This window comes from Betta splendens, chromosome 4 (assembly GCF_900634795.4).
Source record: "Betta splendens chromosome 4, fBetSpl5.4, whole genome shotgun sequence".
Classification (NCBI taxonomy): Eukaryota; Metazoa; Chordata; class Actinopteri; order Anabantiformes; family Osphronemidae; genus Betta; species Betta splendens.
The window spans coordinates 4,654,659-4,669,658 of NC_040884.2; the positions used below are offsets into that span (position 1 = coordinate 4,654,659).

General features: G+C 49.1%; 1 protein-coding gene across 3 annotated transcripts in view; it reads left to right on the top strand.

The window, feature by feature from the left end:
• The window catches only part of ror1 (receptor tyrosine kinase-like orphan receptor 1), a 74,421-nt gene that overhangs the window by 53,081 nt on the left and 6,340 nt on the right, over positions 1-15,000 (top strand). For all 3 annotated transcript variants that reach the window (XM_029146729.2, XM_029146731.2, XM_029146732.2), the window contains 3 exons: positions 2,441-2,731; positions 2,944-2,977; positions 14,448-14,575. In XM_029146729.2, the coding sequence (XP_029002562.1) occupies positions 2,441-2,731; positions 2,944-2,977; positions 14,448-14,575 (453 nt within the window). The remainder of the gene's footprint in view (positions 1-2,440; positions 2,732-2,943; positions 2,978-14,447; positions 14,576-15,000) is intronic.

The window sequence follows — 15,000 nt, forward strand, 5'->3', positions numbered from 1 at the left end:
CTCTATCAGTACGCATCAGTAGCAGGAAGTTTTCCTGCTGAAAGAGGCTCATTATTGGGCTGAAATCATAGGTGATGATAGTTTAACGTACTCATTCCCCTCTGGCTCCTCCTGTCTTCATTCTGCGTCTCTCTTTTTCCTGCTTCTCTTACTTCCTCTGTTGGAGAGTGACCCAACTTTAATGAATCTCACCTTTAGCTGGAGCCGCTCCCGGCTTCTCGCTGTGTTTAGTTAGCTGTGCAGCCGCTCGGGTTTCTGGACCCGCGTCTCGCCGAGCGCAGCTTCGCCTCGTGGACGTGAAACAACAAGTGCGGGGACGCGGCGTTGACGCTGAAACGTAAAAAAAAAAAACGCCCAAAGAAAAACGCTGAGCCGACGACAGAGCACCGTTTAGCCGCCCGCCACATTAAAGGGACAGTCCTCGAGCACGGCTTGAGTTTCACGTCGCCCCTGCTGCCAAATACCACAACACTCACCACCAGACAATTACATACAGAGTGGCTTTGTTGCACAGACGTTGGCAGGACATCCCTGCAGTTCAACCACTTGTTGCTCTCGTTCCCCCTCTCATCATCTCGTCCCGTCTCCCTTTTCCCCTCTCCGTGCTCCCTGCTGCTTTATTGTTGGTTATTATAACAGTTAATGAAGTGTGCGAGCACTCAGCTCCAAAGACCATTTTCTTTTCCATCAACTCAACTAATGAGACTGTGATAAAGTAAGTCCGTTTGTGTGACCTTCTTACCTTTGGCAAAACCCACGTCTTAAAGAGACACTTAAGACGCGAAGAGAAGTCTTATTTACTGTATGAAGTATTTTTCAGTTTGATAAAATACAGTTGGTGGATGTCGGAGTGTGTTTAGAGTTTGGCTCTTGTGTGTTTTGTTTGTAAAGAAGGATGATTCCTAGTCACACATTACAAAACTGAGAACAGCAGGCATTTAAATAGCTAAAAATATTCTTAATGATTTTACTACAAATATAACGGTTGACCACATTGAGCGGGGGTCCAATCTGCAGCTCTACATGAAAAGGATGTGCTAATTTAAATAATGGGAATAGCCTCTAGAACTCTTATAATTATGTATGTTATGATGATTGAACGAATAATCTGCAGTTCACATGCGTGCACCCGTGTACAGGGATTTTAACCGATCCAGTATCAATTTCGGTCCGCTATGCCAGTGAGCCATGAAATAATAGAAATAGCAATCACAGACATAAAATGAATGATTAGTTGGGGTGAAAATGCTACAAATCCACAGCTAGCTGCAGACTTTGGCCGTTAGATTTGCTTTTGTTCTCATAAATCACCAGGAGTTTGGAAAACTAAGCGCTTTGGCCTCTGGGTGCTTCCAAATTACAGACGACCCACAGTCTGTGCTGCGCCTGAACGCCTCAACAGAACTGATGCCAACCACATTGATTGTGTCATCATGGAAGTTGCAGTGTTTTCTAGCGACAGTGGTGTTTTGCGAGATGACAAAATGAAATAAGATCCTTAGGAAGCAGACTTCCCACTAAAGGGCTTCATCTGTGCTGTAATACTGTCGTCTGTGTTATAAAATGTACAGGAAATTGTGTAGTCACCGTAAACAAACAGCAGCAGCAAAAGGTTTAGCAGCAAAATATCATTACTCATTATCATTACTCATATTATTATATTACTCATATTACTCATATCATTAGGCTACTTTCCTGACCTAAACTGCAACGTACATATAAAGATAAAGAGGTTTCGACACAATGTCACAAGCACAGAAGCTTTGAAATCCCTTTTAACGTGAAGGGGCTGCATGAAAAAAATGTTATTTCACTTAAATATTTTCTTGGTCTTTCATGATGAAGTGCTAGAGTTGAGTGTAAATATAAGGACGTGTTCGGAGCGAAAGGACAGAGAATCCTTGCGATTCTCCGGTCTGGGCTCTTCCTGCTTTGTTTGTGTTGGCAGGTTCATCTCACCAGGAACATTTCTACTGTACAAACCTAAGATCGGTCTGAGGTCGAAGGAACCAGTTATTTTTTCAAGCCATTAAAGTCTTTAAAGTCTTAAAACCCTTTAGATGCCGCGCTGCGTGTGTCACGTTTCTGTTTTTTTGAGGGTATTTCCTTCGCTTCCGTGGCCTCGGCCGCACGCGTCACAGGTGCCGTTTCCTCCTCGGCTGTGGCGCCGCGGGCTCAAGCTCTCTGGCACCGCGCAGCCACGCTGAAAAGTGAAATTAGGTGTGAGCGCAGTGGCAACCACATAATAACTCGCAAACCCAGGTTCTGAATATGCGCCTTTGAACAAAAACGGGCGGTTTTAGTGCTTTCGCATGTTTTTTAACTCAAGCTCCGATGCATTTGTGGTGTCGCTGGATTTTACGTCCTACTTTTGGCCTCCGCTTTTCAGACATGTTGCAGCTCCTCAGACTCTCACCCGTCTCCCCCCCTCGCCTTCCAGGGCCCCTCTTCATCCGCCTGGAGGCGCCCATGAACAACATCACCACGTCCCTGGGGCAGACGGCCGAGCTGCTGTGCCGCGTGGCGGGCAACCCGCCGCCCGCCGTGCGCTGGCTGAAGAACGACGCGCCCGTCATGCAGGAGCCGCGCCGCGTCTCCTTCCGCTCCACGCCGTACGGCTCGCGCCTGCGCATCCGCAACCTGGACACCACCGACACCGGCTACTTCCAGTGCGTGGCCACCAACAGCCAGGGCACCGTGTCCACGACCGGCGTGCTGTTCGTCAAGTTTGGTGAGAAGATGTAGTGAAGCATCTGCCTACGACACACTAATCCTCTCTGGGCTCAGGTCTACATTGTGTTCGTCCTCTTACTAGAAACCTGGGCCCTTCTTCTACTAACACTCCTCTCGCCTGAATCTTGTAGCTGGCAGCTTGTGCAGAGGAAAATCTGGGAGCAATATTGTTTATCCTGTTGTAAAAAATCCCCTTGTCTCCTTTTCCAGATCCACTCCCCACGTCTCTGCCAGGGAGGCCCACGTAAGTCTCCTCCTCCTCTATCAGCGTGCTTTTGTTTGGGTTTTTTTGCCGTACTTCATTGAGCTCAGTGCAGGAAGCCATTTCCTGGGTCGATGTTCAGACTTTGATTGCGAGCGGCGGCTCATATTCCATAAACAAGTGTGAATGTCTGCGGACGTGGAAAAATGTTTTCATAATACTTCCAGATCCGTTGCTGCAGGACTGTGATGAGACTGCTGTGATTCTAGTATAGTGTGAAGTCTGTTACGATCCTTACTGTCCCTGCGTCAGTAGCAGCTGTAAACGTGAAGCTCAGTCCGGATCTGCTCGACTCAAACGGGTCGCGCTTTAAGGTATCGCTTGTTTCCCTTCCACTGAAGCCTCTTTATTTTCTTGCCAGTAGTCGCTGCCCACAACAGTTTAGCTTTGAGTTGGTTGTGCTTCCTCCACTCTGTTTAGACATCTTCTCATGCTGTGGAGCCAAACTCCAACTCCAATGGCCTTTTCCACCTCCTTTGACTCCTTTGACTCCTTTGACTCCTTTGACTCATGAGCATCGAACCGAGCGGCGCTTGGACGGTTCTGTCTGGTGTCGCCGTGCTCGTCCCGGCCGCCGACGCAGCATAAAGTGAGTGTGTTACTCACTAAATGCGCCGGGACGAGCGCACGCGTCCGACATCTGTTTCTGCCGTTCCCTTTGTTTACGTGATTGTTTCCTGTTCAAATTGCAGCTCGACGGTCGTCTCACAGAGGAAGCACAATGCGAATCTGGAGAGAGAGGATTCACGTTCACACGGAACAAACAGTAAACTGAATCTAGTGTATTTGGCTCAATGATCACAAAGCAGTTCTGATGTTACTTTTGAATAGCTGCAGAAAATCAAACAGCGGCATCTTTGCTTGAGCTGATGCTGGTTCTCAAACTTCAGGTGCAGCCAGTTTGAAAGAATGAACTTTTCCTCAGGTTGTTATTTTTCTTGTAGAGCAAAGTGTTGCTGTCGAGCAAAACGCCGCCATGTGATCGTGGGTCTCATTAGGGTCATTACGGGCTTTATTTAAACAGACCGGGGCCTCCTTGTGGCGGCCTGATCGTCGCTGCTGCTCATCATTAGTGTCACGGCCAAATTATTAGCTGTAAATTTAAGGCGTCAGCCGTCCAGGAGACAGGGTCACCTAATGATGACATGTGATGACCCGAGTCCGCTTACCTCACACCGCAGCTGCTCCCGTGTCAAAACCTCTGCTCCTCCACTGGGCCATTTCCAAAAGCCGTGGCGCAGACGCCCGGCAGCTCGAACCAAACCTATCGGCGGCATTTGGCACAGAGCAGTTCCATTTTCTTACAGCAAATCAGCCTCAGATGTTACCTACAGATTTGGGGAAGTCTTTCTCGCCACCCACCTCGCAGAACGCGAGCATAACATGAACTTTGTATCCTACATGTTGTCTTTGCTTCGGTTTGTGCTCCGATTTCCATTCCGTCCACATTGGGCTTAAGTATGCACTCTGTGGTGTGTGGGCCACTTCAGTGTGTGTGTGTGTGTGTGTGTGTGTGTGTGTGTGTGTGTGTGTGTGTGTGTGTGTGTGTGTGTGTCCTAAGGGTTTGGGTTTGAGAGCAGCCGCAGGCGAACTCAAACCTGACAGCCTGTGGGATTTCAACTAAAGTCCAGACGACTTATGCTCAGTGTCACGTCCTCAGAGCACAGAACTGATGCAGGTCACACGTACAGATTTACTGATGGAGGAAGAGAAAGATGGAGGAACATGCACAAGCACGGAACTTAGAACAGTTCTACCTGCCCCTTCCACATTTCTCATTAAACCATTCAAAGCACGTACGTTGTCAACGTCCTCAAGTCTCACATCATTTCAGACAAGTTTTAAAAGTCGGGGCTGAATTCTGTCAAGTGAACAAATCTCTTCCTCGAAGAAAAATTCAAGTCACATTAAACGTTTTCTGAAGCAAATTGCAAGTTTAGATGAAAGTGCTTTTCTGGATCCTGTCCACTGAGATGACAAAACATAAATTTCCTTTTAAAGCTGGGATTACTGCTTATTACTTAGCCCAGACCAAGCAGTTTAGTTTGGAGGCCTCATAATTAAAGTTGTAAGTTGTGGGAAAATACATCTGCCTGATGCTGTCCTTTACTTTTTATTGTTCCAAGATTTTAAAAGATGGTAGACTTTGATCAAAAGATTGACGACACTCTTGCGTCTCAAGAGGCAGGAGCCGCGTTGGCTTATTTGAAAAGCAGAAACGTGCCACAGCCTGGGGGCGGTGGGTTTCAGTCTTAGTGGGACTCGTGTCAGCAAATCACGTTTGGTTTATTTCCCAATCTAAAGGTCGTCATCACCGGCAGTTACTAAGAAGCAGAGCTGTTAGGACCCGGGCTCCTCCTCCTCCTCGTTCTCCTGCCTCCACCTTCTCCTCCCCCCTCTTGTTCCAAATGTTTTCATAGCAGCAGAAAAAACACGCGGAGGGGAGAAAGTGCAGCCTGCCAAAGCGAGACCCCCGACTCTCCCCGTCTCTGTGCGCTGCCACACTTCCTTCATTTGCAGAGGAAAAAAAAAACAGAGTGTGATGGAAACGGCAGGAGGGCGAAGGGAGTGGAAGAAAAACAGTGTTCGCGGAGTGGGAGGAGGACGGTCCGGGGCTTGTTGGTCTTTGATTCCTGGGTCGCGTGGGGTCAGTGGCGTTCAGGTGCGATTAGCTGCGTGAGCTGACAGGACCATGCGTGTTTCAGCCGCGAGCCGGGCTCACGGCCGCTAATAGCTGCTAACGAGACCCCTCAATGTCCCCAGTGACGCCTCTGCAGCGCTGTGAACCCAAGGACGTGCTGTTTATGAAGGACTTTACTCCCTTAAGGTCCTGTTCCAGGTCAACTGCTTTTAGCTTCTGCTGGTTTGTGGGCCTTTTCCTCCTTTAGTCTTCAGTCTCCAGTGAAAACCTGCATTTCTGGGCTGAGCTCAGCGAGTCTGAACCATTTTTCCGACCTAGAACTCTCCTGGGAGCTTCCACGGTGTGTTCTGAGTCATTACCCGTCGGTTTTGGCTGAATCTAAACAGAGATGCTTCAGAATCCATCCTTGATATGTTTATCAGCATCATCAGTAGAGACCAGTAGCCAAGCTGCCAGGTTCTTCCTTTGCTACAGACGCTTCCAAAGCATTTTGTGGTCATTTGTTCCATTTATTTCAAAGCCCCCAGTCGTCCGCCTGCATGTGTGTATGCAGATTTCCCCTCTATGAACTAACATAATGGTTTAAGCCTGACACACAGTGAGCTCCTGCGTCTTAGGTGGTTGTTTCTGCCGAAGGGGTCGTTATCGCTGTTTTTTCCGTCTTTATTGCATAATTTGAATTCAAAAACTTTAGCTTTTCTGCGTGTAAAAATGTGATTTACTGGATGTAGAGGTTTTAATCCGACAGCAGCGATAAACAGACTTTATGCAACACGGCCGCTGATCCTGGAGTCTGTCTGTGTTTATAATGGAGGGGTTTCTCTCTGTTTGAAAAGATTAATACTACTACACCCTGGCTGTCAAGGGTGTTTAAATTTCTCAAAACTTTCCCGACCACTTTTCTCTCAGCACCGGCAAAAAAAAAAAAAAAAAAGCAATTACAAAAATAGCTGCTTTCTCCCCCTCGGCCGAGCCTCTCTGCTCTCTCTCCCGTTCAGGCCGAACCGGCGAAGGGAGGCAGGTTTAACAAAGAACAGATTCTCTCGGCCATGTTGGTTTTTCACCTTGGTTTTTGTTTCATTTTATTTTTATTTATTCACTTTTTTGCCTTTGTCCTCAACTTTCTTCTTCCTGCTTGTCGTCAGTCATCACTCCATTTGCTTCCCCATTTATTTTTCACCATCTTTTACCGATACCTTTTACTGTTTGACTGTGAATTCCGACACGCTGGCTTGTTATTAATAGTAATTCTGCTTTACGTGCGTGCACACATGTTTCACGTGTGGCTTTTATGTAATGCAGTCGGAGCTTTATTTACCTTTTCAGCGTTTGTAATTCATTTGCTGCTCGAGCTCGTACTTGGGTGTAATTTGAAGATGATTGCTCCAATCAGGTGTGTTTAACTCGGTACAGTGCCGCTGAACGGTTCCTACGTGTGTGTGTGTACGTCCTGTGTGTCTGTGTTTGTGTGTGGCCACGTAGCGAGGAATCAACCAACACCGTGGATGGTTCTGTAATTAGCCAGCTGTCGACAAACGGCGTTGGATTGACCTCGCTGCTGACGCGGCAGAAACGTGGGGCCCGCGTTGCCATCGGCCCCACTGACAACACAATCCAATTACGCAGACGGAACTTCAGAGCGTTAAAAACAATCATTTTACTCTGTATGGACAGGACTGTACTGCAGGGGTTGACTGACAAATTAGCTGGAGGAAGTCGTCTCCAGGACGTGCAGGGGCTTGAAGCTGACGGCTCAGTCTCCACGTTAGCTATTAGACACCGAAATACGTATACCGTAATTAAGATGAGAGATTAATACCCTGAGACGTCGCTCCCCGTCTTCCCTCTGTGCTGCAGCAGCTGTTGTGAAAGGCTTGTGCTCAGGATGTCTAATTAACATGTGATTTATTAAGACGGCTAATTAACCCAGAAGTAGCTTCCGGCGTGTTTTGCAACGTTACGAGGATAAAAAGATGCCGTCGAGGTATTTTCTCTGGCAAAGATCCGCCAACTATCCTAAGAATTTTCCCTGATGGAAGTAAGAACATGTCAAAGCATTTGTTTAGGCAGCTATTAGACAATTACTTAAGAAATTCATTACATGTGCTTTGCTCTCAGCTATGTATTGAAGCTGTGTTGTGTTCATGTAGCTTTTTTCACCAAGCCTTCATATAGTTATATGCTATAAATAAACTAAAGGTCAATTAAATGTAGTATATTTTTGGATAATTTCATATAATAAACCAGCTGAATATCAACCCCCTGTAGAAGCTTCAGACGTCCCAGACTCGCTGTTAAAGCCCGTCTCAGTCTTTCTTGGACCTGGGAACATTTACGTATCACTTTCAAAACAGTTGCTTGCTGCATTAATGGCTGAGCAGGCACAGGATTAGAAGCACTGACGTCCTCAGCCTGACAATCAGAACAATCCAGGAAGTGATTAACCCAATCCCAGGAATAATCCTGGAAGGTTTTGACTTACTGTCGAGGCCTTGAATGATTTGGAGCTGAGCTGGGCTGAATTGAATCATTCAGAAGCGAGTTCAGTTGTTTCATGAAACGCTCTGAGCAGCGCTGACCTCACGCTACGAAAGGCGAACGCCCCGTTCGCCGCCCGCGTGGAGCGAGTGCCGTTTTTCTCTGCCGTGGCCTTTCAACTCTGACTGTGAACCGTGCGGAGAAAGTGGATTTGGGTTTCGCTCCTGGCGTCGGCGCCAGCGCCGCTGCGGTTCTGAGACGCTGGCCAGGACCGAGCGCTGCCCCGGTTCAGCCTGAGGGGATGACAGGCCCACTCGCTCCTCGCTGAGCTCCGCCGGCCCACTTTAACTGTCCGCGTCGGGCCAAGCAGGCGGTTCTGCCTCGCTCTTGGACTTCGCTTAGTGGTGACTAAACAAAGGAAACGGACCATTTTTTGGACGGGATGTCTGAGTGTGTGTATATCAGGTTACTCAGCTAAATAAAAACTGAAGTAAAAGTGATGTGGGCCAGAGAGTTCTGCCCCTGCGCTGGAGTCTGGCTCACACAAATGACACACAGAGTCAACAAACTGCACACAGTCACTTTTACAAACCCTATCTCACTCCCGTGTTTAGTTAAGTCCTCAGCGGGGCTTAATTGCCATCTTGTTGTGGATTCTTTTTAGCGCGGTGCTGATTGATTGGGGATCAGGGCCCTAATATGGCTCATCTGGGACGGGCCCTTTGACTTGGCCCGGTCCCAGGGCGCCGGTCCCGTTTGAAACCCGAGCTCTTGCCAGGCCCCCTTCCACAAGCCCGAAAAACGCTGCAGCGATGGGTGCGATGGCTTCACGCACACAACCAGCTCCACAAACGTGAACCCACACGTACAAACGCAATCACACACGTGGGAACTGTCAACCATTAAAGCAGTTTGCATTATTAGACATTAGCATGGATACAAGTCAGGCTTTACACGCTGCCGCCACACACTGTGAGCTTCTTACACCACTCATTATGAGCAGAGCGCCCACATTCGATGTGGACAGGGGCCACTTCCTGTTTCCTGTTTCCCAGGATCCCCTGTGCCTGTCTGTTGGTGATCCTGTTGGCAGGTCTGGTCAAGGTCAGGCTTAGAGTGTGTGTGTGTGTGTGTGTGTGTGTGTGTGTGTGTGTGTGTGTGTGTGTGTGTGTGTGTGTGTGTGTGTGTGTGTGTGTGTGTGTGTGTGCTTCTCCCTTAGGGTTACAAGGCCTCGATGGGGTATGTGGGGTTTCCCTGAACTCTGCCCTCCACACACACACACACACACACACAAACACACACACACACACACACACACACACACACACACACACACACACACACACACACAGCGCTCTTTCTTCGCCTCGGTGGAGAAACAGAGGGAGACACAGTGAGCGTAGAGTGTTTCTAGGTATAAATGGAGGCTTTTGTTGGGTGCTGTCCTGCAGGCCGTGCCCGCGGACATTTGGTCATTTGTCGAGATTAACGGGATCAATGGGGTTTGATGTGGCGGGTGTCGTCAAAGGAAGCCTTCCCTCTGTCAGTGGGAGTCGGTTCATCCATTGGTTTGGTATCTGTTGCTCTTGGTGCTTTCCAAATTGCGTGCGTATGACCAGAGGACAGAGGTTGAGCTCCACGAGGACGGAGGTACTCATCAACATAACCGTTTTCCACCCTTTCCTACTGTTTACACAGTACTTTACTGTGTCTAGACACACTCGCAGCTATCTGCTCCAGATCTGTGAACAAATTAACTTATCCTTAACTGAATCAGATCAGTTTAACAGTGTAGCAGCATCATGGGGCCTCAGAGGACCTACACGTAGCTTTCTTCTCAACAGGCGCAGGAGCTTAGTTTGTCCCTGTTTTCTGAATTATCTGAATTAAAGCCAAACTTGATTCATAGAAAAAATGTACATCTGTCTTTTTCCCCCTTGTTTTTTTAAAAACAAGATACAATGATTCTGAACAAATTGAAATCATCAGATCGCGCTACACTAATTTCCTTTAAACTAGCTTTTCACTCGCTCATAAAATGACCTTTCTAATTCATTTTATTTAGTCTGTCTGTCTGTGAGGCGTGGTGCGGATCCCACTCACCTGATTGTCCGCGATGTTTAGGTGTCACTGTTTATCTTTCTGCTGTGCCCACATTCCTTCAACATTGTCGGATGTGGGTTTTATGTGTAGGCAGAGAACGTAATAATTATAAGGCACGATACACTGCAGCAGAGGAGGAGGTTGAGGCAGTCAGGAAAAACCTCTGGCTTATGTGAAAGCCATCAGTCTGGTCTCACTCACATGTAACGAGGCCACTGTCAGTAGATGAGCTGAAACCTGGACTATTATGAATTAGGGGGTCTAGAATCACAATCGAGGAGTTGGAGGAGGACTGATCCGTTGGAGGGAGACATTCGTCCAGTGTTGCTAAACAGAGGCCGTGTTGTAGCTGTGTGTTCACGTATTAAGGAGGCTGTGCTTAAAGCCCTTTCTGTGTGTTTTACTCCTCTGACAGCCGTGTGTGTAATAAGGGCTTATTTATGGCCTCGGCGGTGCGACGCTGTTTTCCTTCCCCTCGGCTCATGCTCACGTTCGGCCGCCTCTATTCAGGATCGCTCCATTTTCTCCCCGAATCCACGCCGGAGTCCGGACGTGTGCGTGCTTGTTCCCGAAGCGCCGTCAGTAGCTCGTCAGCCAAAACATGTGTCCTCCTGTCTGTTCCAAGCGCCCGCCTTTGTGCGTTCGGATCGGGGTCTGTGATCTCAGCAAGTCGCTGCTGTAAATCATGCAGGAGTGTGTGTGTGTGTGTGTGTGGGGGGGGGGGGGGGGGGTTACTGTACTTGTTGTCTAAATCACACAAGTAGCTTCGCTCTTGGCGACTTCCTTTGTGCTCGCTTTGCTTTTCCTGTTATTATTTCCACACAGATATTTAAAGGGAGCCTGGAGTCAGTTTAGAAAAACTGAAAACAGATTTTCAACGGAAAAATGAAAACAAGAAGAGTGATGATGTTTATAAAATCAATTGTGCTTTTAATACTGTGGTGTCACTTCCAAACATTAATGCCTTGAATTTAGTGCAGCGCTGCTGTGCTCCTTGTGCTGCTGCGTTTCCTTCTGAAACATCGCTGTTGTTGTTTTTTACCATGTGATGAATAAACTAATATTCACCCCACATTTTCCAGGCTGTGTGTGCTGATTGACATGGTCACTCTCCAGACCTCTCTTCCCTCCATGAGTGACCTTGTGGCTGTTTTGTGCAGGGCTCTTGTCTGTGTGAGTGTATCTTAACCCTCTTAGTAAAACACTTGAGCTTCGTCGGGGCAAGAAATCGAGCCCCAGCCCAACGCTCTCCCTTTTTTTGGGAATTTACCGCAGACCCTCTTGAAGTGATGCATTTTGCAGTTCTGGCAACGGAAACGGTTGCTTGTTTGAGATAAATGCAGGACTCGGCTGCTAATGTGAACACCAGACTTGGACTCTCATTCTTCTACCGGTTGTTGCTGGTTCTGATACGCTGCCAAAGCAGCGCATGCACAAGGATAATATTCAAACTGATAGCTCTGCTTCAGGCCCGTGATCACACGTCTCCATCCCTCCTTCCTCCATTGTGAGCTGCAGTAACAGGAGGACGCAGCAGGGCCCTCTCTGCATCGTGTCCCAGCGCTCGCTGCTGGTTCCCAGTGCGGTCACGGGCCACTGGCAGCCCCGGCCTCCGGCGGCCATTTTGGCTCGTTACACACTGAGTTACTCTGTGTGGGACGCTGTCGTGTCGGCGTGGATAAAGGCTGGTGAGACGCTGACGGCGTCTTTAATGCGCGCTTTAGCGAGTTCTGCGGTACCGTATTGCAAACAAACAGAATAATGCTGAGCAGATTGTGTGTCTATTGTTTCCTTCTCCTCAATCACTCTGCCCACGTGTTCAGTCCCACAACCACAGGATTCTTTGATTTGTTTGCAATACTCTCTGTGTCTGCGGTAGCTAGCGGTGCAGTTTAACTCCTTAGCCGCGTAGCTTGTCTCCTATGGTGTCACTACAGCAACACGTCCCCACAGCAGAGACTTAAGGAGCTTGGAGACAAAGCAGCCAGTTTATCTTACTGGGAGCTGATTGATCTCCCATCAGGACCCAGCGGCTGCGGCCTCGTGCTGCCGGCGGCTCATCTCCTCTTCACTCAGCACCTGGAGCAGCTCCTGGAACCCAAACCCTGAGGGGGGTCCGCCCCCTCGGCCCCCAGATTCGTCCTTTCCCGTCCCCGATTCATCCCTCCCAACAAAAGAGTGTCGAGTTTCACCCCTGGACTCAAAGCCATCATCTCGGCCCACAGCTGACCAGAAGTCCCCGCGTTTACACGCTGCCGGCCTAATGCGCAGTTCCATAATCAAAACATACATCAAATTATAGACTCTGCTAAGAAGTTCACTCTGGAATAAACAGAGCATGTGCTACAGTCGTAATGTCACACGCTTTAAGGAGCACTTCATCCCCTCGAGTCGGCGTTTGGCTGGTTTTATTTTGGAGGCCGTGGATCCGCGTGCTCTGTCAGTTCGTGTCGTGTTCTATAGCAGATCACACAGGACGACTTTGACATGAACGTCAACAAACACCAGCTCCTCCAAATGATGACGCGTGGTCATATGGAGTCTGTTGGGACCAGCTGATCTGTCGTTTGGTGTTTTTCCTGCTTGTTTGTCTGTTCCCTCTGATGAAACGAGAGTCGTCTTCGCGTCGAGGGGTCGGCCGGCGTTGGCGCGTCCCCTCAACATCTTGATTGATGCAGTTTTAAAGGAATCCAGTTGCTTTTTGTCTTTGAGGCCAAATCGAACGTGATTAACGATGAAGTCGCGTCTGTGGTTCATCCGTTTTCGCGGGCGGAATAATCAGCCTTCCCTTTCCTGTTATGGCAGAGTCTGATTGGATCTTTATTCAGAAGATGTAAGTTTAAATCTCCGTGCTCTTAGAAGCATTATTGATGCTGTCGCAGGCTCTTGGTGGCACTGGCACCACCCAGGTATGAATAAAACAGCTACCTCCTTAGCAACCACTCGCCTGAATAAATAATAAGAGTGGAAAAAAGGAAGCAGAGGCCCAGACACCTTGTTTAGGTTTTGTGGTCAGGATCAATTTTCTGTTTAAGTCTGGATTATAGATCAGGTCTCTGAAGGAGAGGACTCCCCTTATAATTAACTATTACAGACCGTTACACAGGGCCTGTGGCGTTAAAAGGCCTGACGAGCTGTCCTCTGTTTGCACAAATAGCAACCGCGCTTGGCTCCGGCTGCACAGGAAGAAACGCGTCCTCGGACGGAAGTGGGGGAAGATTTAGGGTGGACGGCTTGAGATGTCTCACAGTGATTGTGTGCTGATGCTAAACGCGTGACTCCTGCTCCTCCAGACAGGACTTCACTCTGGCCTTCAGTCCGAGTCAACTGGGACAGAGGTGAAAGACATGAAAATACAGAGAGCCGCGAGGGCTGATTTGTGATTTTGGCCTGAGCTGCTCCGGTTGAGGCCACTTGGACCGGCCTGAGTTGTAATTTGCCGGCGGAGATCTGGCTGCTCTGTGGCCCGACGTCTGCGCTCCCTTGTCATTTGCTCGTCTGTGTGTGGCTCGACGTTAGCGCCGACGTGTGCGTCCCCCGTCCTCGGTGACGCACGACCCGGAGCCCTGGACGCGCTCCAGCCCCGGCCTCCACCCTGAGCGTCTCCTCGCGCTCCGGCTGCAGCCAGTGATGGGGGACCCGTCCAGCAGAACCTGGAACCTGGGTCTGAGTGGGCAACAGTCCAACCCAGTGTGTGTGTGTGTGTGTGTGTGTGTGTGTGTGTGTGTGTGTGTGTGTGTTGTGTCCAGTGATCTAACTGGGAGTGAAACGGCTCCCAGTCCGTTTGTGCTTCGTGTGCACATATGAAACGAGGGGAAGGAGGTGAGGGTTCGAAGCAGGAGACGGGAGATAAATGAATCCGAAGTGAAACACAGACCAGAGACTCACCACACAACATGCAGAGTAAACTCAGTAGTTGTGGATATGCTTTGAGTTACGGCCTTGATGACACATCTCTGCCTTTAGTCACACAGCCAGCGTTCGCGCTTAACGCAGCTCAGTGTGTGTTTAGGTTTCTGCCTTTAATTTGAGTGTGTAGCTTTTCTTCAGCCATAGTGACGTTTGACCACAGCAGCCTTGGTTGTGTGTGATCTACGGAGGAAGCCTGACCCCTAGTGGTGCGTCTGAGCACTGCACCGGCCTCCTCTGTCCTCTGCTTCTTCTGATGCATGAACGTGAGAGATTGTGCAGGCAGCTTCAGGCCCGTTTCACGCTTCTCTTCCGTCTCAGGGTGGACTTTGATGAGGAGGGATTCTGCCAGCCGTACAGAGGCATCGCCTGCGCCCGCTTCATCGGCAACCGCAGCATCTACGTGGAGTCGCTGCAGATGCAGGGCGAGATCGAGACCCAGATCACAGGTGAGCGGCGGCACTGAACCCTCGGCCCAAACAGAGAAAGCCTGCTGCAAAGGGCAGGGGTCTGCTTCAGTGTTCAGGAACCACCACCACGCGTCTGAACGGTCCTCATTCACGCACGTCTCCTCGTCATCGCGCGGCTGCCATTCTTCCATGCTTTTACCTTGAGCCCTCAGAGGTCCGACCAGCGTGCGTGTCGCTGATTGCGTCCGTGCAGCTCGGGGACAAAAGGGGCCGTGAACCCGAACTCTAGTCTGAAACAGCGAGCGATAATTAAGATTTATGAGCCCAGAGTCTTTAGAAGTCACAGTAGGAGAGAGAATCAGGCCAAATCTGAGGCTTCTGCACATTCAGCAGCCGCTTACGCATTTATAATTGGATGTTACCTTCACTGGTGTTTGTTGTGATTACACTTTCAAACCACTCGT